Source organism: Zootoca vivipara, chromosome 4, assembly GCF_963506605.1.
Source record: "Zootoca vivipara chromosome 4, rZooViv1.1, whole genome shotgun sequence".
NCBI classification, from domain to species: domain Eukaryota; kingdom Metazoa; phylum Chordata; class Lepidosauria; order Squamata; family Lacertidae; genus Zootoca; species Zootoca vivipara.
Window position 1 is genome coordinate 32,708,441 of NC_083279.1, and position 25,494 is coordinate 32,733,934.

Sequence of the window (25,494 nt, forward strand, 5' to 3'; positions counted from 1 at the left end):
TAGTATACAGATACTTCCTCAGATCCTGAAAGTAGTATGCAGCCATCATGGCCTTGGATTGTAGCTACCTTTATGATCTTAAGCCAGTCCTATCTGTCCACCTAGCCTACCTCGCAGGGTTATTGTGAAGATAAAACGGGGAGAAATATGGATCTCAGCATTGATTTCCTTGCAGGAAAGACTGTGGGGGGTGTCTATATGTTTATGTCTATGTATATAATCATAAAATGCACTGCAGACAAACATGGCTTGAGTCTCCACAGCAGTATATTCAGCACTGTTGATCTTTTAAAGAGGGCGGCATTAACGAAAGGCATAAGCATGCTAAAACTACTCATGCCTACTCAAAACTAATCGTACATGATCACCCTGCAACTTGGCACTAAATGGTTGGCTGTGTAGGTTATAATGCACAACATACGTTGCTGTTTTGCAGCATGATAATTCCAAGTTATTTCTTGTTCTGTGCTTTGTCACATGCAAGCGATGCTGCTAGTCAAAATGTGAGGAAACTCTGCTCTCTTTTTTCCAGCTGAATCTTATGATTCATGAGCAGCTGAGTGAACTCAGCTTTCAACCAGGGAGCTTTTCAAGTCCTTGCAGCGCAACACCTACAGATGGGCAGGACATGTTTTGACAGCTTGTTAACAGGTAAGCCCTGTGTATGGTTTGGGCTTTCCTTCCATCCTTTCTCTGTCTCAACCATTGTAATAACAGATGGGGAATTCAACAAGGGGATCCTCCTTGACACTTTGCACTCATTCTCTGCAAAGCAAAGATGTGACCCACAGCTCTCTGGTGATTTTACAACAAGTTGGTTGAGCTTGCTTCACAGACATCTTCCTTCTGCTGGGGATTAGCATAATGCATACTTATGCCACACCCTGCTTGGCTGTTTAATCATATGACAATTATTTCCAAACGCTGAGTGTCTTCTCCGTGGGAAGGGAGGTGAGCTGGGGAAAGCCTTGGTTTGTGCTTTTTGACTGGCTGCAAACAGCTGGTCCCTCCCCTTTCCTGAATCTACATGCCTCTTGCTCATAGGTGAATGGATGCAGATGTGGGTGTTGTATAATGCAGCTGCCAACTGTTTGTTTGAGATACTTTGTGATCAGCTTTTGATGCCTTCCAAACCTTTTCTCCTGCATGTGACGTGGGCTTCTAGGTAGGACACCCGCGAGACCACAGGCGGTTCATGGGAGTATACAGCCATCATCTACGTGAGGGTCTTTCTTCTTACGAAACAAGGAAAGGAACTGTAGAGCTGTGACTCCTTTATCCACTTCAGACAAAAGGAAGACAGGCAAGGCCATGGTGAAGTTGGCAGTTGCCCTTTTGTGTGCAGGTTGCTTTCTGCTCACAGTCACAGGTAAGAAGTCCTTGTGGCTCTTTTCACATCTGGCATGGGGTGGTCAATGAAGCATTAAGCCCCAATAGGTTCGTAATTTGTTGCTTGTGTGGTCCTTCCTGCATTTTATGCCTAGGATGAAAAGACACAGGTTATCTCTCTCTCTCTCTCTCTCTCTCTCTCTCTCTCTCTCTCTCTCTCTCTCTCTCTCTCTCTCTCTCTCTCTCTCTCTCTTTCTTTCTCTTTCTCTTTTCTCTTTTCTCTCTTGGAAACTTTGGGGTGGGTGGTAGCGCTCTTCCAACCATCAGATAGTAGATGTGGACAAGAGTGCCCCGTACCCAACTTATTACTTTGGCAGCTCCACCTCCTGCTGCTGGGAGAGAAGATATTTGCCTGCATTCCTACCTCTGTGATCTCCACATTGGTTTAAACCATTGGGCTGCTCTTGACAATTGTTCTTGAGCAGCAGCTGGTACGGAACATGGCTCCCCATCTCTTGACACTCATAGGCTGGTGAAAATACATCTAAAACATCCGTATTGGCAAACGGTTTGTTTACAGACCTCTGCATTGTGGGTGTATCGGAGTATTTGCATAGGAAGCCTTCAGGTCTGCTCACAAGAGCCTGCTCCTTTAGGAAGGTGAGATGGTTAAGACCAGGCATCCCCAAACTGTGGTCCTCCAGATGTTTTGGCCTACAACTCCCATGATCCCTAGCTAACAGGTCCAGTGGTCGGGGAAGATGGGAATTGTAGTCCAAAACATCTGGAGGGCCAAAGTTTGGGGGTGCCTGGTTATGACCATCCCCCAGGAGTGGGTCTTTTTCTCTATTGGTTCAAGAGTTGTGGATTAATATCCCCAAAGATGCCCTGTGGACATCTGAAGATTATTTCATTCCACTTGGCATTTAAGGGTAATGGCAATTTCTTATTTTTGCTTATGTGCAGTTTGCATTTTTGTTGTTTTAACGATAGCTTTCATATAGGAGTTTTTTAAAAAATATTTTAAGTTGTAAGCTGCCTTCTGAACAAGCTTCACTTGAACAGCAGTCTGTAACTGTTGTTAAGAAAATAAAATACTGGGGATGGCTAGAAAAGAAAATGACTGAATAAGATAATTCAAACAGGTTAGAAGAATCAGATTTTGATAAGGCTTCTATTTTCCCTGGTACTGTGTATTTCTCCAATAAGGAAAAAATAAACTTTCAAACACATTTCTATGATAGTTAGAGCCAGGGGCAGAGGAAGGGGAGGTGGTAGTGGGGTCATCACTGAGGGGGGTGACATTCAGTAAGCCACCTGCCCACAACTCCCAAGCCTACCCCAAGCCAAAGGAAGAGGGAAGGGAGGAAGGCTGCTGGCAAAGCGGCACGGCTCCCTCCTCCCCCTCCCGCCCAGGAAACAGCCTGCCATGGGCAGCTCGCTACACCCCCAATGGGTGGCTCGCCACCTGGGATACTCGCTGTGGCGCCCCCCTGGGACGCTCACCCCACCACTATGGCCCCGCCCCCAGATGTACAGCTCCGCCTCTGGTTAGAGCAGGGGCATTTAACATTAATAAAAATGAGAAAGCTCAATTCTGTGAGAGATAGAAAAAATGATGTTGCCCGATAATTTCTTTGGATGATAAACAACAACAAAAAAATATTATTTTATTATTTTGCAATTCATTTCCAACAAAGGGGCCATTTTCCAACTATATAGCTCTAAGATGTAAACATCAACCAACTGTGGTTCTTTGTATCACGTGGTGTTAACTTTTTCATTGGATCAGAACATTATCATGAAGCACATCAGTAAACACAATATTTGGTCTTATTTAAGCTGGGGTTGCCATATTTCAAAAGGTTAAAATCCGGACTGAAAAGTGGTTGAGCTTTTTCTTGATTTCCACCTGGACACTGCTTGCAGCTGCAGTATTCCAGAAATTCTGGACGTATGGTAACCCTAATTTAAACTGAACTCCCATCAAAACACATATTTGAGAGTAAGTCCAGAACCTTCTTTCACTGAGACTGCCTACACACCATATATTTAAAGCCAATTTTAAGAAAATGGCCATCTCCCAAAGAATCCTGGGAATTGTAGTTTGCTAAACTGGGACTTACAGCCCTGTGAGAAATAAACTAGAGTCCCTAGGATTTTTTATGGGGGGGGGGAGAATGTGCTTTGAATGTATGGTGTGTATGCAACTTAAGGAAGAATTTGTTGCCCTGCCTCAGGCAGCAAAATGTCTTATCTCTAGTCATGGTGAACCTTACCCAAGGCTGGCCACATTATTTTGGCACCTGAGGCAGAAAATCCCACAAGCAATAACAGATAAAAATGATACATTAAGGTGTGGGGGGGGGGACCCTTTGCTGCCTTTCCATTATACCCAATATCAGCTTCCTGAGGTGGCCACCTCTTTCTGTTAGAAAGTCTACTTGACAGAAGTGTAAAAGGTAAAGGTAAAGGGGCCCCTGACCATCAGGTCTAGTCGTGTCTGACTCTGGGGTTGTGGCACTCATCTCGCTCTATAGGCCGAGGGAGCTGGCGTTTGTCCGCAGACAGCTTCTGGGTCATGTGGCCAGCATGACAAAGCTGCTTCTGGCAAACCAGAGCAGCGCACGGAAATGCCGTTTACCTTCCCACCTTCTACTTGCACTTTGATGTGCTTTCAAACTGCTACGGTAGGTGAGCAGGAGCTGGGACTGAGCAACAGGAGCTCACCCCATTGCAGGGATTCGAACCGCCGACCTTCTGATCAGCAAGCCCTAGACTCTGTGGTTTAACCCACAGCGCCACCTGGGTCCCTCTGACAGTGTATTCAGCTGTAATTATTAAACCTTTAAATTACACATTTGGGTAAAAAAAAATGCTTGCAAAAGAGGATTATACAACTTTGTCACATTCATTTTGCATTCTTTTAAAACGTCAAGGCCTTTTACTGCAATCTGGAAGCTGCTTATTAGCATTATAATCAGTACTGCTATATTTTCTTTTCTTTTTCTTTAAAAAGCGCACCAACAAGCTTTTTAAATACATAATGTAATGAGTTCAGACTTCCAATAGTACCAATCATCTGTAGGTGATCTCATGAGTTTGCATTTTTATTTTTGCATGCAGTGGAGGGGGGAGGTCAGAGGCCTAGGCATGGCTTTGCTATTACAAACTATGGAAGCAGAAACAACCCAAGGCCTGCAATGAACAGATGCTCTTTGCAAACTCTGAACTGCAAGTGAAAGTCTTTACCAGAATGAGAAGAGAGAGGAATGCAAGTTATGGCCATAAAAAAGTGATCTTTCAATTAATATAGGTGTATTATCCACACAGCTCTATTATGTAGCTTGCAAACTCCTGAGCTAGTGTTTCGTCTTGAGCATTATTGAACAAGCTGTTTTTCTGACTCATGAATTAAAAAAACTTAATTCATGAATGCTAACAGAACTAATTTACAAAAGTTAGTCCAGTTTTTTTCCTGAAATGAATGATAATTGCCTGAAAACTGGTGTGCTGGACAAGCTTTTCAGCTTATCACATAACTAATGAATGACTGAAAGGATGACGGTCTTCCAGAGAAGAATAAAGTTCATTCGAGTAGGTGAAGAATGATAACCCACACCATCTTATTAAGTTTGGTATGTGGACTTTCTTGTTATACAAAAAAATTAGACTGGGAGTTCCCTCTTTATGACACTTGGTAAGACTTCAGTTTTCAAATGCAGAGGCAGCCTGTATATTGAACGGTGTCTTTTATAGGACGTATTGCTTTCAACAATTGTGATGCCAATGTATATATAAACAGTATGTGTGAGATGTGGCCTTTCTTTGCTCCCATTTTGCCCTCTGAGTTGTATTGAGAGGTAAAGAAGAAGAACCCGAGTAGCATTTTCATTTTAAAAGCATGAGATTTTCTAGGTCTCTTGTTATATATGTGCCTTTTGAATGGGATGATCTGTTGGAATGTGCTTTTCCATAGTATACCTTTGATGTCCTTTTAAATGTGTTTGTATGTGTGCTGGGGTATTGGTTTGTTGTTTTTATTATGCATTTTGTGCTTTTATTTTGTATTTTTATGTTGTGAACTGCCCTGAGATCTTGGGGTAAAGGGTGGCATTATATTACGACGACGATGACTAATAATAATAATAAAATATATTGCTCCTATGACAGAATCCATAGTCTGCTTTAGGACTTCAGTGATCTCCTCAAGAGAGACTATTTGTAGTGAAACCTCATTACTAATACTTATTTTTGAGACTACTGATTTGCACTTGACTTGAGTGCCCACCCTCCCCTAAAATGTCAGGCCCCCAAGGCCAGACATAGCACTAGATTATTTCCAAATAGTCCATGCTCCACACTGAAGTCATGTCAATCCTCTGTTTCAGGTCCACATATACCTGATAGCCCTGTTTGCTGTATAAATGCATCCTGATTGCTTTTGAAATACTAGAGCAGGCATCCCCAAACTGCGGCCCTCCAGATGTTTTGGCCTACAACTCCCATGATCCCTAGCTAACAGGACCAGTGGTCGGGGAAGATGGGAATTGTAGTCCAAAACATCTGGAGGGCCGAAGTTTGGGGATGCCTGATCTATATTATCCTTGGTCCACACTGGACTCTGCTTCAAGCTCACAGTATCAAATACCCATCTAGGGCACTAAAAAGCTGACATGAGGACTGCAGTCACATGTTCCACACCTTTCCCTCAAAGTCCCAATCTTTAAGTGTTGTTTAAACGTCATCATGAATGCCAATCTCACCTCATGGCTTCAAGATGATGAGTCATGTTGACAACCTGCTGGTGAAGAACGGGCATGTTCAGGATCCTCTTGGAAGTTAGTCATGGCCTCTGAATCATATGTAACCTCTTTCACTCTTCTTTATCGTCGTCTTCTCTTCCCTTGGCTTATGAGCCACTGTCTTAAGTGGTTGTTGACAGTGCTGCTGATCAACCTTTTTTCCCTGTCTGCAGTACACACTCAATTTAGGAAAACGCACCCAGCTGAAACCATTTCCATGATTGTATATGTTACAAAGTTTCTGCATGAATACAAGGTTGGATTTGATGAGGCCCATGGTCCCTTCCAAGCCTTTGCTTCCATAACTTCTAAGCAAATAATGAGGAGCTAAAGTGGGGAAGAGACCGCAAAACAGGAAGGGTCAAAGGCCTGCCAATCTGCGTTTCAATAACAGAAATGCAGCTTGTTGTTCTTTGAGTGTTGATAATACCTGTGATATCACAGATCCTGCTACCTGTGCAGCTTGGAGATGTTTTTGAAGTGTGACATTTTTGTGTGCGCTTGCCCACAGATAAAGCTATGAAAGAAAGAGAAATACTGTAATGCAGGATTGCACCATTCCCCCATTGCAATGTCATTTTTCTAATGAATCAATCAATCAATGCTTCTTTGTAGTGACTCTCCTGAACAAAATGAACAAAGCAGACTTTGGTGGTGCTATAAAGGATGCTATTCCTTTTAAAAAAAATATTTTACCATTATTAAAAATGTTCAACAAAACTGTTTTTTATTTTGAAAAACCTTCTGATCATAATATTCCACCAGTAAATATAACTTAGCAGAAAATTACAACATTTCTTTTATAAAAACTCTAAACCTACCTGAATTTGCTTTCATGGGAGGTAATTATTTTCTTGACAATATTGTATGAAGGGCCACCTGCTTCCCCAGAATTTATTTTTGTATTCCCTTGCAATTCTCACTCTTAGATAAGACAAAGGATACGATTTCATCCTGCAGCAAGGATACTGAGAGACTGTGGTTGCTCTCTGTTTTCTCCCTTCTGCTTCATTATCTCCTCCGGCTGTTAATCACAGTATATTAAAGTTCCATATAGCATGAATTAAATCATTGATGCCCTAATAATAATCTTTGCTCCCCCAAACCATGAACGTATGTGTGTGATTCTTCTTTGAGTGCCCTCCATGCCCCTGTCTTCTGTGTCAACAGAGCCATTTTCCTCGCAAAGATGCATTTTCCTACACTCCAACTCCAGAACTGCTCAAAAGCCAGTAATGAGGTACCTATTGAGATTGCCATGCAAATTGCCTCGATAACGGTGTCTAGAGGGAACTGAGTAATGAGGTGCTTGTGTCATCTAGGAAGTCACTTATCACATCCTATTTCCTCCAGTTTTAAAATACGGATACTCCAGTGCAAAAATAACTGGAGAGGAGAATGATTACCCATTTTTCATTCACTGGAGCTGCCCATGTTCCATTTTTGTCATTAGAAAGCAACACTACTCATTTTGCTAGATATTCAGGATAGTTTCCAGGCTCTCCAATTGTCTCAATTTTCCAGGGACATCCCTGATTTAAAGAAGCTGTCCAGGTTTCTGATTTGATCCCGGAAAGTCCAACTTTTCCTAAGGATGTCTCTATTTTCATTGGAGAAATGTTGGAGGGTTTGGAGTTATCCAACCCCCAAGCCATCTGAAGGGAAGGTTTGGGTTTTTTAAAGTTTAATGTTTTATTATTATTATTTATATATGTTGGAAGCTGCTCAGAGTGCCTGGGGCAACCCAGTAAGATGTGTGGCGTATAATTAGTAAAGTTATCATTATGGAATGGGACGTCCCTATTGTAACTGGTGAAATGCAAGAAGAGGTGGGAAGAATACCCAGAGGAATTATACCAGAAAGATATGGAGGTCTCATACACCCCAGGTAGTGTGGTTGCTGACCTTGAGCCAGACTTTCTGGAGAGTGAAGTCAAATGGGCCTTAGAAAGCACTGCTAATAACAAGGCCAGTGGACGTGATGATATTCCAGCTGAACTATTTAAAATTTTAAAAGATGATGCTGTCAAGGTGCTACACTCAATATGCCAGCAAATTTGGAAAACTCAGCAGTGGCCAGAGGATTGGAGATCAGTCTACATCCAAATCCCAAAAAATGGGAGTGCCAAAAAATGCTCCAACTACCACACAATTGCGTTCATTTCACACGCTAGCAAGGTTATGCTCAAAATTCTGCAAGGCAGGCTTAAGCAGTATTGTTGTTGTTGTTGTTTAGTCGTTGAGTCGTGTCTGACTCTTCATGACCCCATGGACCAGAGCACGCCAGGCACTCCTGTCTAGGCTGTCTAGATGACTAAACAACAACATGAGTTCCCCTTTAGACAGAATATATTGCTGGCTTTTCAAAACATTCATGACTAAACAACAACATGAGTTCCCCTTTAGACAGAATATATTGCTGGCTTTTCAAAACATTCATCCGCTTTTCAACACAGATTTGTTGGAACAAAGCAGTGCAATAAAAAGAAACTGGCACTCTGCTGTTTGGGTATGTACAGATGTTCCACAAAGGAGATGTTTAGGTGAGATGGTCTGTTGTTATCAGAAACGGACTATTTTTACCAATCCATTCACTGCCTGCACGACTCCAAGCATTTGAATTAGGAGCATTGGAAGCTACCTTATACTTAATTCACCCATTGGTCTTTCCAGCTCAGTACGGTCTACACACCAACTGACAGCAGCTCTCTAGGGTTCACATGATGCTCATGATGGCCCTACCTGGAGATGCCATTCAGGTATGGGATTGAGCTTCAGACCTTCTTTGCATGCAAAGCAGATGGCCTACTACTGGCCTTTTGCATAGGTGATATCATCTGCAGCTTCTAGTGTAATCTGTCCTTGCATCACCACACTGGGATTTACTGAGTGATCCCAGACCTCAGGTGTTTCATGGCTTGTCGATGGGATCTAAGGATGCTCTAGGCTGGGTATGGGAATCCTGTGCCCCTCCAGATGTTATTTGACCAGTGGTGTGTCATTAGGGGAACTAGGCTAATCCCCTAAATGTTCCTCTGGTGCCTCCTTCCCAAAGCTCGCAAAGCTTCTGCCTAGTTTGGGGGGGGGCAATGCTCATGCACACGGTGTCAGGATGTTGCAATGTCCAACATGAACATTGGTTGCCCTTGTAAGCCAGTGCCTCTGGCCTTAACTATTCTCCTTCGAAAAAATTCACTGCAAAACACTGTATTGGACAACTCCCATCACCACTGATCACTGGTCATGCTGATAAAGATGGATGGGTCTTGGGCATCCAATAACATCTTACTACTTCAGCATCCAGATCAGTTTATTAGACCACCCTAACATTACATTTTCTAGAGGCAGATTTAGAAGAAGAGTTAAGGAGCTGACATGGTTGTTGGTTAGTATGGCTGATTGTTATTGAAGCACTGTGGTTCTGACACATAACAGATGCAGAGTGTGGTTCACCACTTTATGTCTTAACAAAAGATGCCATTTCTTATCCTGTGGTCCTGTGATTTCACCACACATGCACAGAATATATCGGAACATTTAATCACCGGTCATCACAACACTGTGTGGCTTTTAGCACATTGATACTTCAACATTCCCCCCCCCCCCAACAGCAGGCATTTGCCGGGCACTGAAGAGCAACTACAATTAAAAAAAAATGTTTATATATGGCAGGGCTGTCCAGCTCCCAAGAGACTGTGATCTACTCACAGTATAAAAAAAATATAGTGTGGAGAGATGAATTTGTCACTGAATTGGACTTCTTCCCAATTCAGAAGACATTGTTATTAAGTAAAAATGGATGAGAAATGTCACTTCTTGTTGATTTTTCCAGATCCAAAATGAATGCAAGACTACGTACACAACATACATTGAAAGTACCCCCATCCAATAATTCTGGGAACTGTAGTTTTCTTCTCACAGAGCCATGGTTCCCAGCACCTTAAGCAAATGACAGTTTTCAAGATTCTTTGTAGGGTGGAAGATGCACTTTAAATATGTGGTATGTATTCAGCATCAGACTCAATCCAGAATTATAAATGCATAGGCTCTAGAGAATTCCATCGCAAAAAAAAGCAAAGCTAGGAAATAGTGCCATCACAACTCTGATCAGAAACAATGTAAAGTTTTTCAGTGTAGCAGCTTTTGTTTTTGTTTTTTAGTAGCTGTCTCCTGATCTGCACAGCAACTGTAGCTATGCTAAAAGCAATTTTGATTCTGCTTCCCCCTCGATGTTATGTGCATACATCAATCAGATTTTATACTGCTGCAGTTCTGTTGGCACTTAAAGTGGAATTATTTCACAGTTTCACATTTCCTATGTGCTACGGTGCTTTGTCTTTCCTAATGCCTCATTTGCTTAACTTGCAGAGTGATGGAAAGACTACAGATTAACTAGAGCACAGACAGAAAAGAGGTCTTAATGAAACAATATCACCGTATCCATATTATTATTAATCATTTCTACAGCACTTTTCAGTTATGCTTTGCGCCCAAGATTTAAATGGTTCTTTCTAATCGGTATGGCACCCCCAGTTTTCACCATCCTGGCCAGAAACTCCTCAAAACCCTGCTTGCTTGCTTCACCAACAGAACACAACCTCACCCTTTCAGTGGTGACTAGTCTAGTAGAGCAATTGCAGTCGGCCTTTAGGCAACCATCACTTGTCTGCAACCAGTTCAGTGGGTGGCACTATTTCCTTCCTGCATCTTTGTATCAGTGTTGCTATTGTAGGGTTCAGCAGAGAGGAGAATGGGGACTAAACCAGAATTAGTGCCTCCAGTGGGAGTGAGTTCCATAGTTTAACTCTGTGCTGAGCAAAGAGTTATAATATACCTGATTGGATATCTTAACCATTCCCAGGATATTGGGTATTCCAGGTATAATCTTCTACTATCCAATATTCACAGTTTATGAAAGTCCCTTTAGCTTCAAGAGGTTTGCCACCATGCAACGGGAGGAGAGAATTCAAGACTTCAGGAAGAAATCTTGTTGGCACATTGGCATCATGGCACCATTGAAAACATCATTTTTATTTTGGGGGGATCGGGTATAGGGAAACAATACCTGCAAACCAAAATACTTGTTTTCAAACACTTCCATTAAGCTTACTTTGGGAATTTGTAAACAAACTTTTTGGAGCTGCAGCCAAACTGGCTTCTAGACTCTAGAGGCTGTGTCACATGTTTCATGTTCATTCTGATGAATTAAGCTAGTGTGATTCTATAAATGAGATCATTATGTTTCATTTCTGAGAGGTCCTGTTTTGAATCAAGTGGGCCAACTGCATTTGTCATGCCATCTTCCATGGGACCCGGGTGCAACAGCTGTGGAAAAAGGCACATTCCGTGATGGCAATAATTATAGGAACAGGATAGAAAATAAAATTTGCTAATATCAAGTTGGGGAGGGGAAAGTTCATTTTGGGTTCCTTTCAGACGAGTTGAACTCGGAACAACCACAATCTTTCAAATTTTATATAAAGCTCAGGCTACACAAGTCTGCCATCATGCTGTTGTAGCAGGCCAGAATCCTTGGCAGATATTCTGGGGAGACAAGGCAGATTGAAGCTTTGCATTCTGTTACAATGTCTTTCTAAATAATTGTGTTCTTTTGATAGGCAATGAGGACTTTGACTTAGCGGACGCTCTTGACACAGGTAAGATTCCTGGCAAAAAAATTTTTAATATTATTTTTTTGATCTAAACATCAAACTGAAGTGAACCCTCTTTCAGCTTAAGTCAATGGCAAAACTGGCCATCATTGCACAGAAATAAATGTGTAATCCTGGGTAGATTTTCTGAAGAAACAAAACACACAATTAACAAAAGGGTCTAAAAGAAGTAAACAAATGCTGCAGTTCAAGATTAGTCATTTTTATTTTTATTCTTCTTATTATTTTTAAAAGAAATTTTAAAAAGAGGCAGAACATGTTCAATATGATTTGCTGGAGATCTCCCTCTTCTGGTCATGACGAAAAGGGAAACCCAAATCTAGGATTCAAAGGAGTGTGTGTGTAAATTATGCATATCCTAACTTTTCCTAAACTATTTGTGCTTCCTATTCCTCCCCACCCAAAAACCTATGCAGAGAACTACATATGCATAATCCTCCCAGAATCCTTCAACAGATGCCATTGTGTGTAGATGTTGTTTTTGTTTAGAAACTCGTCTTTCTATCTAAATAGCAAACTTTTTTTAGCACAGAGAAACTCAAATAATGAGTTTGGGGTTCTAGGTGGCACCTTCTTTGCCCAGGAGTAGATCTTGGAGGGGGGTTCACAGAAGATGCAGTTCGATCTTGGCCCAAGAATTCTTCATTTTAAACATATTTTTAAATGCCATGAAATGTGATTCTTCTTGATTGAATCCAAGGGTATCCAGCATCAGCTACTTGCTATCTGGGAGAAGGGAGACGAAAAATATAAATCTAGAAGGGGCCATTGGAGTTCCTTCTACTTTAAAGCAGGGGTGGGAACATCTTCAATCCAGGGACCACATTCCTGCATGGGGAACCACCTGGGTGCTGTGGCAGAAGGGGCTCAAGGCAAAATTGGGCAAATGTAATTCTTACCTTCACATGGCAGGCTACATTTCAGCCACGGAAAAGTCAGAGGTTTCTAACACACACACACACACACACACACACACACCTTCACCTTCACCTTCACCTTCACCTTCACCTTCACCTTCACCTTCACCTTCATAGAATCATAGAGTTGGAAGAGAGCACAAGGGCCATCCAGTCCAACCCCCTGCCAAGCAGGAAACACCATCAAAGCATTCATGACATATGGCTGTCAAGCCTCTGCTTAAAGACCTCCAAAGAAGGAGACTCCACCACACTTCTTGGCAGCAAATTCCACTGCCGAACAGCTCTTACTGTCAGGAAGTTCTTCCTAATGTTTAGGTGGAATCTTCTTTCTTGAAGTTTGAATCCATTGCTCCGTGTCCGCTTCTCTGGAGCAGCAGAAAACAACCTTTCTCCCTACTCCATATGACATCCTTTTATATATTTGAACATGGCTATCATATCACCCCTTAACCTTCTCTTCTCCAGGCTAAACATACCCAGCTCCCTAAGCTGTTCCTCATAAGGCATTGTTTCCAGGCCTTTGACCATTTTGGTTGCCCTCTTCTGGACACGTTCAAGCTTGTCAGTATCCTTCTTGAACTGTGGTGCCCAGAACTGGACACAGTACTCCAGGTGAGGTCTGACCAGAGCAGAATACAGTGGTACTATTACTTCCCTTGATCTAGAGGCTATACTCCTATTGATGCAGCCCAGAATTGCATTGGCTTTTTTAGCTGCTGCATCACACTGCTGACTCATGTCAAGTTTGTGGTCTACCAAGACTCCTAGATCCTTTTCACATGTACTGCTCTCAAGCCAGGTGTCTCCCATCCTGTATTTGTGCCTTTCATTTTTTTTGCCCAAGTGTAGTACTTTACATTTCTCCTTGTTAAAATTCATCTTGTTTGCTTTGGCCAGTTGTCTAATCTGTTAAGGTCATTTTGAAGTGTGATCCTGTCCTCTGGGGTATTATCCACCCCTCCCAATTTGGTGTCATCTGCAAACTTGCTCAGGATGCCCTCAAGCCCATCATCCAAGTCATTGATAAAGATGTTGAATAAGACTGGGCCCAAGACAGAACCCTGTGGCACCCCACTAGTCTTCCATCCCAGCAAGCAAGAGACATTTTTGCAGTTCAAGAAGGATACCTTCCAGCCAGGCAAAGGTGCTTGAGGATAGCATAGAACAGGGAAGAGTGCCTGAGGGGATTAAAGGTAAAGGGACCACTGACCATAAGGTCCAGTCATGACCAACTCTGGGGCAGTGGCACTCATCTCACTCTATTGGCCGAGGGAGCTGGCGTACAGCTTCCAGGTCATGTGGCCAGCATGACTAAGCCGCTTCTGGCAAACCAGAGCAGCACACGGAAATGTCGTTTACCTTCCCGCTGTAGCGGTACCTATTTATCTACTTGCACTTCGTGTCTTTCAAACTGCTAGGTTGGCAGGAGCTGGGACCGAGCAACGGGAGCTCACCCCGTTGCGGGGATTCGAACCGCCGACCTTCTGATCGGCAAGCCCAAGGCTCTGTGGTTTAACCCACAGTGCCACCCGCGTCCCACTGAGGGGCTTAGGTGGCTACATTTGGCCCTCAAGTCTGGACTTCCCAACCCCTGCTTTAAAATAAAAGGCCAATCATATTTCACAATGCAATGTATATACAGGTCAGGGGTGGTGTGTCCCACTTTGTCACCTGAGGTGAAATAAGAAAGGGCCACCCTGCAGCCAAATGAGTATAGAATTTCAACCTTAATCGTCTCCCTTGGATTGAGAAATACAATATCAAGTTGCCCCTGCTTTTGATAAGCTGTATGATACACTAACTTTGATTTTTATCGTGTTAGGTACCCCAAAGCCGCCTCCAGCTACCAAAAAGCCTTCAGTGGGTGAGTTGCTGTAATTATACTCCTTCTTTTTATGCTCTTTTAGATGTGGTAGACATTCTGTGTTATGCCACATGCACATTTTGTGGCTGGTGCTCGGGCACTTTCCCAAAACATCAAATGTGTTTCATGGGCTATTAAGGCTAGTGACCCTTGCCTTAAACCAGGCATAGGCAAACTCGGCCCTCCAGATGTTTTGGGACTACAACTTCCATCATCCCTGACCACTGGTCCTGTTAGCTAGGGATGGTGGGAGTTGTAGTCCCCAAACATCTGGAAGGCCGAGTTTGCCTATGCTTGCCTTAAACCAGGGGTCCCCAGACTTACCGAGCGGCGGGCCGGTGCCCGCCGCGCCGACCGCGCGGTGGGCCGGATTGCAGGGGAGTGCGCGCGCAGCGGGCCGGAGGGCGGGGGAGTGCGCGCCCGTGCGCATGCGCACACGCACACGGGCGGAAAAAAATCGGCGAAAATCGCTTGTGCGCATGCGTATGGGCCTCCCCCGACCCGGAAGTGCACCAGAAATGACCTCTTCCGGGTCGGGAGAGGCCCGTACGCATGCGCACAAGCGATTTTCGGCGATTTTTTGCCGATTTTTCAGATCGCCGCTGCGCCGCGCGCCGTGAGAGCGGGCGGCGGCAGCGGGCGGCGGGGGTCGTCGCGGGCCGGATTGGAAGGCCGATTGGGCCGCATCCGGCCCGGGGGCCGTAGTTTGGGGACCCCTGCCTTAAACTATGGAAGTTAAAACAATGCTCTTACTAAGGAAAGAGAAATATGTGTAGATTATATTCGTTTATGGAAATGTTCATCATTAATAGGTGGCAATCCCAGACCTAACCTGTATTCTCACCTTGAACCACATATAGGTGGCCAAGGAAATAATGGAATGAATGATTTACATTGGTAATTAGGCAGATTTCAAATTTAATAGTTAAGACTGGATACAGATTTGAAACAGGAGCAGGAGCATTAATTCTGATTTCCATTTTATTTCTCTTCATGGATACACTTCTCAAAATGTTTAATAGATGGCAACTCCAGACCTAAGCTGTATCCTGACCTTAGACCACACGGAGGTGGCAACGGAAACAATGGTAAGAAGTATTTTCACTTTTAAGATAAAAAAGAGTGTTCATTTCTGATGTTGTTGTTTAGTCGTTTAGTCGTGTCCGACTCTTCGTGACCCCATGGACCATAGCACGCCAGGCACTCCTGTCTTCCACTGCCTCCCGCAGTTTGGTCAAACTCATGTTCGTAGCTTCGAGAACACTGTCCAACCATCTTGTCCTCTGTCGTCCCCTTCTCCTAGTGCCCTCAATCTTTCCCAACATCAGGGTCTTTTCCAAGGATTCTTCTCTTCTCATGAGGTGGCCAAAGTATTGGAGCCTCAGCTTCACGATCTGTCCTTCCAGGGAGAACTCAGGGCTGATTTCCTTAAGAATGGATAGGTTTGATCTTCTTGCAGTCCATGGGACTCTCAAGAGTCTCCTCCAGCACCATAATTCAAAAGCATCAATTCTTCGGCGATCAGCCTTCTTTATGGTGCAGCTCTCACTTCCATACATCACTACTGGGAAAACCATAGCTTTAACTATACGGACCTTTGTCGGCAAGGTGATGTCTCTGCTTTTTAAGATGCTGTCTAGGTTTGTCATTGCTTTTCTCCCAAGAAGCAGGCGTCTTTTAATTTCATGACTGCTGTCACCATCTGCAGTGATCAAGGAGCCCAAGAAAGTAAAATCTCTCACTGCCTCCATTTCTTCCCCTTCTATTTGCCAGGAGGTGATGGGACCAGTGGCCATGATCTTGGTTTTTTTGATGTTGAGCTTCAGACCATATTTTGCGCTCTCCTCTTTCACCCTCATTAAAAGGTTCTTTAATTCCTCCTCACTTTCTGCCATCAAGGTTGTGTCATCTGCATATCTGAGGTTGTTGATATTTCTTCCGGCAATCTTAATTCCTGCTTGGGATTCATCTAGTCCAGCCTTTCGCATGATGAATTCTGCATATAAGTTAAATAAGCAGGGAGACAATATACAACCTTGTCGTACTCCTTTCCCAATTTTGAACCAATCCGTTGTTCCATATCCAGTTCTAACTGTAGCTTCTTGTCCCACATAGAGATTTCTCAGGAGACAGATGAGGTGATCAGGCACTCCCATTTCTTTAAGAACTTGCCATAGTTTGCTGTGGTCGACACAGTCAAAGGCTTTTGCATAGTCAATGAAGCAGAAGTAGACGTTTTTCTGGAACTCTCTAGCTTTCTCCATAATCCAGCGCATGTTTGCTATTTGGTCTCTGGTTCCTCTGCCCTTTCGAAATCCAGCTTGCACTTCTGGGAGTTCTCGGTCCACATACTGCCTAAGCCTGCCTTGTAGAATTTTAAGCATAACCTTGCTAGCGTGTGAAATGAGCGCAATTGTGCGGTAGTTGGAGCATTCTTTGGCACTGCCCTTCTTTGGAATTGGGATGTAGACTGATCTTCTCCAATCCTCTGGCCATTGCTGAGTTTTCCAAACTTGCTGGCATATTGGGTGTAGCACCTTAACAGCATCATCTTTTAAAATTTTAAATAGTTCAGCTGGAATATCATCACTTCCACTGGCCTTGTTATTAGCAGTGCTTTCTAAGGCCCATTTGACTTCACTCTCCAAGATGTCTGGCTCAAGGTCAGCAACCACACTACCTGGGGTGTACGAGACCTCCATATCTTTCTGGTATAATTCCTCTGTGTATTCTTGCCACCTCTTCTTGATGTCTTCTGCTTCTGTTAGGTCCTTACCACTTTTGTCCTTGATTATGGTAATCTTTGTACGAAATGTTCCTTTCATATCTCCAATTTTCTTGAACAGATCTCTGGTTTTCCCCATTCTATTGTTTTCCTCTATTTCTTTGCATTGCTCATTTAAGAAGACCCTCTTGTCTCTCCTTGCTGTTTTTTGGAAATCTGCATTCAGTTTCCTGTATCTTTCCCTATCTCCCTTGCATTTCTGATAACTAGAGTTAAAGGTGAAGGTAAAGGGACCCCTGACCATTAGGTCCAGTCGTGGCCGACTCTGAGGTTGCGGCGCTCATCTCGCATTATTGGCCGAGGGAGCCGGCGTACAGCTTCCAGGTCACAAGTGTTTTGGAAATCCTTATTAGATTAGTATTTTTCTTAGTTCTATCCTAATTTTTCCCTGTTACTATGAGATTATTATTTTTAATGTTCTCTTAACATGTCTGACTGGAGCAGATCAGCCCTGAAATACACTGTGTACTGTTGAATAAAGTATTTTGATTGAGATTAAAAAATGGATTATAAATGATGGGATGAAATGTCTGGGTGTAGACATGGGATGGCTGTTATAATTGTTCACATTTGTTTTCTATTTTAATGCTTTCATTTATTGTTGAAAACTGGTATTTTAACTACATTGATAATGCTCATCCATTTGTAATATATTTTTATTTGTTTTAGATCCCGACTTTCACTTAGGAGATGCCCTCGGTGCTGGTGGTAAGTACGGTATTTGTCCATTCCCTACATTTTGCAGTAATCTTTCCCTTTTTTCCAGCTAAATCCACAAATCAATGAGCTCCAGTTAGTTGGAGTTAAACTCATAATGCTAATTTAACATAAATTCATCTAAACACATTCTGCATTACTCGTTTAAATCCATGTAATCTGGATTAACAGGGTTATGAATCAGACTTTAGCCCTTTCACATGTGCATTCTATGAACTTGTGAACTCATTGTGACTGCAAAAACATTAAAATTGAACAAGTTAACACCTTCAGTCTAGTTTCAGGCATATTTAGGATCCAATACAGAAAAATGGAGTAGTTAATTTATGAAGGTATGTAGGCCACCATACAAGCAAGATATTATAATCCTAGGAATGTTTACTTGGAAATCATACTATGCTCAATAGTCCTTATTCTCAGGTAAGGCACATAGGATTACAGCCTTAAATATGCATTGCATTGTAAGACTCACATGTTACATTCCCAATTGAAAAAGTGTGAGGCTCTTGCTTCTTAGCGCGTTTTGCATTTTTAATTCATACCATTTACAAAGAATAACAAGCTTCTAGTGGTTACCACATCTGTGCTCTCACTACTTACACAGAAGCATCAACAGAAGGAAACATATGGTAAGTAAATTGGCTATTTTTCCTTAGCACAATGGACCAATATTGTGTTTTTGTAACACAACAGGTATTTATGTAAACTTTTAAAAAAGGAATAATCATTGGGACTGATTTTAACTAAACATTTGCGCTTTAAAAAAGAAAAAATGAAACCCTGTAAAACCAGTTAGGGCATGTTAGGCTCAACCTTTCAAGATGGAAACCTTCAAGGTATTTCTAGAACTGAAACCCAGGAAAGGCTAAAGCAAGCAAGCAAGAATTCTGTGCCTTGTTTTGATTTTTCATTTCTTCAAATTGTACCTGTCATTTCTAGATGGTCCTCCTCCGAACCCTCAGCCATACCCACGGCCACGTCCACAGCCAGGAAGCCATATTAATTCCGGTAAGCATAAATTGTGGTAAATGCAAAAGGCTGTTTAACAAGCAATTAGTTGCCTATATATTTTGATAATTATGACTGTGTTGAGGAGCAAAGTGACTGATGTGATGATAAGGTCTTGAGACACTCTTAAGGCTATTGGAGGGGTAACTGATGGGGGTTGTAGTTCAAAACATCTGGAATAGATCAGGTTGGGGAAGACCAGGGTCATTCTGCAAAACCAGCACATATTTTACAGTATATGTCCTTTTGAAAATATATTCTTCTACTATTTTTGTTGTTAGAACAGCAATTTTTTGTCTGTCTGACTGCTAGGTATTGCAACTTTTGAACAGAATCCAACCGGATGCTTTGATGTTAAAGATAGCTCATTTCTTATATCTAGTTCTAGATCAGGGTTTCCCAAGCTTGGGCCTCCAGCTGTTTTTGGACTACAATTCCCATCACCCTTGACCACTGGCCCTACTAGCTAGCAATGATGGGAGCTGTAGTCCAAAACACCTGGAGACCTAAGTTTGGGAAACCCTGGTGTTGATATAGGCTGAAGGCAGGTAACTGCCTTTGAACCAAGAAAGATGTTTGCAAAACATTAGTATTCATCCTGGGAAAAGCTGGGAAAGATACTGTCAGGGTTGATGTGGCTACTCTTGAGTAACAACCTTCCACATGCTTGTCTTTCAGAAGCTTTTATTAGTGCACATTATTTACAGTGTAATGAGTTGCTGGTTTCATGTCGACTCATTCCGATTCAGATTCCTGCACTGGCGGCTTCCGCGTTCTAGACCAACATAAAAGCCGCGGAACTGTGAAGCGTTTCCCTTTTCTCCGCCTCCTCAATTCCAGTGTCGGGGGGAGGGGAATGGTCTGCGGACTGACTGCTCTCCCCTCTTTCTCCCTCCATTTCTCCCTCCCCCCTCTCCCTGCCTATGGAGCAAGGGCTCTTGGATGTTGCTAGAGGGCTGGCACTCCCTTTCCGTTTCCTGGCTCTGCCCCTCAGACCCTTCGCTCTCGTGGCTGCTTGGAGACGAGCTGCTCCTGATGAGGGGGGGCCTGTTCTCTGTAAGCCTTCCCCCTTACAGATACTTTGGAGAAAAGGACTAATGCCATAATTTTAATTATTTGTAGGTGATTTTAATGATTTGGATCTCAACGATGGGAGAGCTCCACCTCCAGGACCAGCAGGTAACCTACAGTGATTCAGGTCCTTCACATTGGTTCACAGTCCTCCTTTCAACATATCATAGCAACATATCATCAGCATTATTTTAGCTGCACTCTTAGAAATTCATAGATCAGAGATGGGAAAACTGTGGTCCTCCGGATATTGTTGGACTTCAACTCATCCTTAGCTATTGGCTGAGGTTGTTCTGTGTTGGGGCCTAGCAACATCTTAATGCCCACATTAATGTCCTGCCAAAGAGTTAACAAAAAGGTGTCATTGACTGAGGAGCATGTATTATCCTTATTCTTATTGCTGATACAGAATGAAAGCACAAAAGGTTAAGCTAACATCCTAATAACTGGCATAACTATAGCAGAGTATTTTTAACCAAATGTTGCTAAATAGCTTGCTGTGGTTTTGACATTTCTCTATTTCTCTCCCCACCCCACCCCCCAAATCATGTTTTTGTCTCTCATTTCAGGGGGCAACGAGCACATTTCAAATCAAGGTGGCAACACTGGTAAGGCTAGTGTACAGTCTTTTTTAAAAAATGTTGAAGTATATTATGGAGCAAAGTACAATTTACAATAAATGGGCTTTTAAAAAGCAGCCTTAAACTGGCCACGTTTTGAAGAAAAAGTAGCTGGAGGTCCCCCATCTGCTGAAAATCACTTTCCCATCTTCAGGCATTTATTTGCCCCTGGAGTTGTGGTTTGAAGTAAGCAGCAGTCAGGTGAAGGCGTTATCTGTGGGTGAAACCATTTATGTTCCCAACATGGACCAAGAGCATGTTCCAGTTGGTGACCTGTGTAGCTGCTTTCCCTTCTAATTCAGGGAGGTCTGCATGTGGCCCTCAAGGCCTTTTCTGGTAGCCCTTGGTAACATTTGATGCCCCTCCCAGCTCACTGGGAGACGCTGGGCTTTGGGAAGGACGTATGAGGGGACGCGGGTGGCGCTGTGGGTTAAACCACAGAGCCTAGGGCTTGCCAATCAGAAGGTCGGTGGTTCGGATCCCCGCAGCAGAGTGAGCTCTCCTTGCTTGGTCGCAGCCCCTGCCAACCTAGCAGTTCGAAAGCACATCAAAATGCAAGTAGATAAATAGATACCGCTACAGCGGGAAGGTAAACGGCACTTCCGTGTGCTGCTCTGGTTTGCCAGAAGTGGCTTTGTCATGCTGGCCACATGACCTGGAAGCTGTACGCCGGCTCCCTTGGCCAATAACGCGAGATGAGCGTTGCAACCCCAGAGTCGGTCACAACTGGACCTAATGGTCAGGGGTCCCTTTACCTTTATGAGGGCTCTAAGACTCTGCCAGATCCTCACACCTCCTTCCCAAAGCCTGGTAGTCAGTCATTGCTTCATTCATTGTGATTATGAGCAGTTCTATTCAGATCTCTCTTTCTTAAAGTAAACAAACATTATTAGACCACCCAGACATGGATTATTATATATATTTAAAATATACATGTGTGAAACTACCATAGTGTGCTGGTTCAGTTTCTATACTTAAAACAGAATATTCATATATTTCAGAAGAGAAATATGTCTTTCCTCCCCTTCTCTCTAGTGGATAGTTCGGCAGCTCAGATTTCGTCTCCTGTTGTGATTGCAGTTGTGCTGTTAGCCTGTGGGGCAATAGCAGGCTACACTGCTTACAAGAAAAAGAGATACTGTTTTAAACCAAGAGGTAAGAATAAATGTAGTAAGGGTACCATATTTGCTATGATGAACCAAAAAATAAATGAAACCACTTAACCACTTGCAATGAACATTCAAATCTGAAGAGATGAGTTAGATATTCTTTGTTCTCACCAATCATCCAGAGATTTACTGCTAGAGTCCTTCTGCCCACCTCCAGTTTAGTCTTTTACTATTTACTCTGTTCAACTGTTTTTAAGGCATTTCCCACCTCTACTGTCAGAGAGTCACATTCCTAAACCCAGAATGTTAGGTATGCAAGGTGTGTGCTCTATCACTGAACTCTGGACTCTTCCCGAATAACGGGGGATATCTGACTCTCCAAGCAAACAAAGATGCGAAGAACAATCCCTGCGTTACCCGTAGCAGAACTAGAAACTCAAGAGAGTGGGGGAAAGTGCATTCTTTTCTACAAAAGTAGAAATACTTTTGTATTCTCAGCTGAGAAATACTATTTTACATATAGAATAAATCTTTCTGGTTTCAACTTCTATCATGCCAGATTTCTAAGCTACATTAAAGCTGCAGTCATAAACACACATGAAATAAAGATTTTAAGTGTTCAAGGACATGCATTAGGAAGCTCACAACTGCATATTCCCAATGCTTTTTTTCCCCCTGGGGGGACGCAGGGGGATGCATACCCCTAAACATTTTGTGAATCTAAGTTTGGCCTCATTGACGGGCAGTATTTCAATATAAGTAGGAAAATGAGAGTACCCCTAAACATTTTTAAGAAGAAGAAAGCACTGCATATCCCTGAGTGTTTAGAAATACAAACTTGACAGGTTTCCTGGATGAATTATGAGTGCAGTCACAGCAGATAGAATTGCCATGTAAAAGTATGATAAACCAGTGGTTACACAAACTCATGCTTCCTTGTGAGCATATAGGCTTTGATCTGTACATGGATTTCACCAAATTACCGTACGTATAAAGGCTTGCAGCATAATCCTAAGCATTTGTCTTTATTTGGAAGCAAGTCCCATTGTGTTCAACGGGGTTTTCCTCCCCAGTTAGTGTATTTGCACTGCACTGCACTTTAGGTAATGCATTCCTCTGTTTTAAATTGATATGGTATCTTTCATTTTAGGTGGGGCAGTTGTCTAAACCATCAAGAAACCAACTGAGAAATATGGACCTCCAGAAGATCATCTATAAACTCTCTTGCACTATGTTACATTTATGTATAAATTCTCCCATTGAGGTTTTCAGTAATATGGCATTTTCCTTGAGTGAAAACTGTTAACCAATAGTTCAGACCTTAGAGACTAATTAATTGCACACAACTACAGGAGAGTTCTTAATTAATATGACATAAAATGTTTCTAAATGTCATACTTTGTAGGGAAAAAAGTCTTTCAACTATATTTTCTGTTTTACTCAGGGGGTAATTGGAACATGGTTGCTACCTTAGCTTTGAGCAATATGCAGGTTTATTTGCCACTGACAATCAGAATATCAATAAATCTTTGTAATGGCAATATGAAGTGATTTATCTCAGTTCAGACATTACTCATTAATGGATGAGCCTAATGCCTTTTGGTAATATTTTATTAAGCAGCAGATATCCTAGTCAGTAAGTCAGACCCAGAGCATGTGAAAAAATGCATTCTCCCAACAAACCTGTCTGTGTAGTGGAATCAACAACAGAGACCCTGTTCTTGGAGTTTCCAACACCAGATATTCAGTGAATAACTACTGGCTATAAGGCTTTCTTGGTCGTGCTGCCCCAGCAATGGAATGACCTCCCCAGATCTATCCGCTGGTGGCATGCTCTTAAGTACTTGGCAAAGGCTATTTTTCTTTTTCTGCTTTTTAGTGAAATCTGCTTTTTAGATCTATTTTGGTTGCTAATGTTACTTTGTAGGGTTTTTTCTTATTTTAGTCAAATGTCTGGAAGGACAGGGTTGTGATTCTTTAATTCATTAATTTAATCGTATTGGTATCTGTGAGATATGAAAGACGTTGGGTCCACTCGCAAGTAATAACCCTCAATCAGCTATGTGGCTCCACATGAACAAATAAACATGTTTCTGAATGCACATTCCCATCTGGATTCAGTCTGGTATAATAAAAAATGTATTGTGCATCGTGCCGTGTTAAAAACTCTACTAGTATCCGCAAGGCTACTAGTTGGGCTCAAGGGTTTCTGGCTTAGGGATACTGTATTGTATTTAAAAGTGGTGGTGGGATTTTCCCCTACCCCTGACTTTTCGGCCTATTTTTAATACATAATGATTTCTCATGATAATCATTGTTAGTGTATCAGTTGTATATTATTATTTTCCTTTCTGTCCTAAACTGCACCTGAATAATTGTGCCAAATGAAGAACTATTGTAATGGAATAAGTATTTAAATATATTAATATGCTGCACATTAAAAGAAAAGTAAAAAAGAAGAAGTCTGAGATGGAATCCTTTGTGTGTGATCTTCAGCCATATTTCAAAAAAAGTATTCTCAGATTAAACAAGCCCAGTCCTGACTTTAATCTAAAGTGAGGCCAGGTGTTTGCAGTGTGCCTTGGAAGCCTGTCCTTATCTGTTTGTTTTGATACATAAATTCATACCCTACAGTATTTCATCAAAAGGGTGAGCAGTTGTAGCACCCCAATTCTCTTACCCAAGGTTCAATTGCTATGTTCTTATGTACTTCCTTTGCTGCTATATAAATTTATTTTGCAATGGCTAGATTGCCCTTGTCAGCTACTGTAATTGTCTTAAAATGTTGTTACGCTCACTTCTCAGAGCAGTGGGGGTACATGTTTGTTGCATGAGAGTTTAAATGTAACCGTGAAACCTGAAATTGTCAAACAGTGACAGTCTGGAAGTGCCCTTTTGTGTTGTTCTCTGGATTCAAAACCAACCACCCTTTCTATTATTTCTTTCCATGCACAAACCAAGATTCCATCATTCTTGGCTGGGAGGGGGAAATATGTGCCCCACAACCCTTTCTCAGTGTCAGGAAGCAATCTTCTCACAATTAGTTCCCATGGAGACACACCACTTGAATATTGTGGGTTATTAACATTCCTTTCTCAAGTAAGCACAAGAACTCTGGCCAGGTACAGTATTGCCTGAAGGCAACAAGCGTAATTGTAAGAGAAACCTGATAGCAAAAATCCTTACTAATACTATGTGAAGCATATGGCTCAGGAGCTGCAGTGTGTGATATGCCAGGCTTCATGATGAACCCTCACTCTTTCCTTTGCTTAAAGACAGCCAAATTGAGGTGAAGAAGAATCTAAATTCAGATTTGGGCCTTATTTCGGGGGGGGGGGGTTAACCATTTCCCCCTCACTCCATTCTGCAGATCAAACACACACTACCACCACCACTGCCAATTAATATGGAGTTTAGTGCTAAACTTTCACAATATTCCACTAGATTCCCAGAAAAGGCCTTTATGTCATGTGAAAGCTAAAATATAATGTGCAATGTCAGGGAAATGGAATAAACTGCTGTGTCAATGCAGCCCAATTAATCTGGCACCTGAGACAGAAGAAAACAACCACATGCACATTTCTCCCTATCTCT

General features: G+C 42.4%; 1 protein-coding gene across 1 annotated transcript; it reads left to right on the plus strand.

Moving 5' to 3' along the window:
- Nucleotides 1-699: 699 nt before the first annotated feature.
- Nucleotides 700-24,770, plus strand: XG (Xg glycoprotein (Xg blood group)). Its single transcript, XM_035114887.2, has 10 exons — nt 700-1,369; nt 11,753-11,791; nt 14,549-14,590; nt 15,613-15,678; nt 18,045-18,083; nt 19,032-19,100; nt 20,223-20,279; nt 20,741-20,779; nt 21,827-21,946; nt 23,051-24,770. Exons 1-10 carry the CDS (start codon nt 1,312-1,314, stop codon nt 23,065-23,067), a joined length of 546 nt encoding a protein of 181 aa, XP_034970778.2. The 5' UTR covers nt 700-1,311; the 3' UTR covers nt 23,068-24,770.
- Nucleotides 24,771-25,494: the final 724 nt, after the last annotated feature.

What these genes read in the sequence shown, in the direction of transcription:
- XG (XM_035114887.2), top strand. Translation starts at nt 1,312, where the DNA reads ATGGTGAAGTTGGCAGTTGCCCTTTTGTGTGCAGGTTGCTTTCTGCTC. An exon ending in AGGTGGCAACGGAAACAATG is followed by an intron (nt 15,679 to 18,044) that starts GTAAGAAGTATT and finishes TATTTGTTTTAG; the next exon opens with ATCCCGACTTTCACTTAGGA. An exon ending in TCCACCTCCAGGACCAGCAG is followed by an intron (nt 20,280 to 20,740) that starts GTAACCTACAGT and finishes CTCTCATTTCAG; the next exon opens with GGGGCAACGAGCACATTTCA.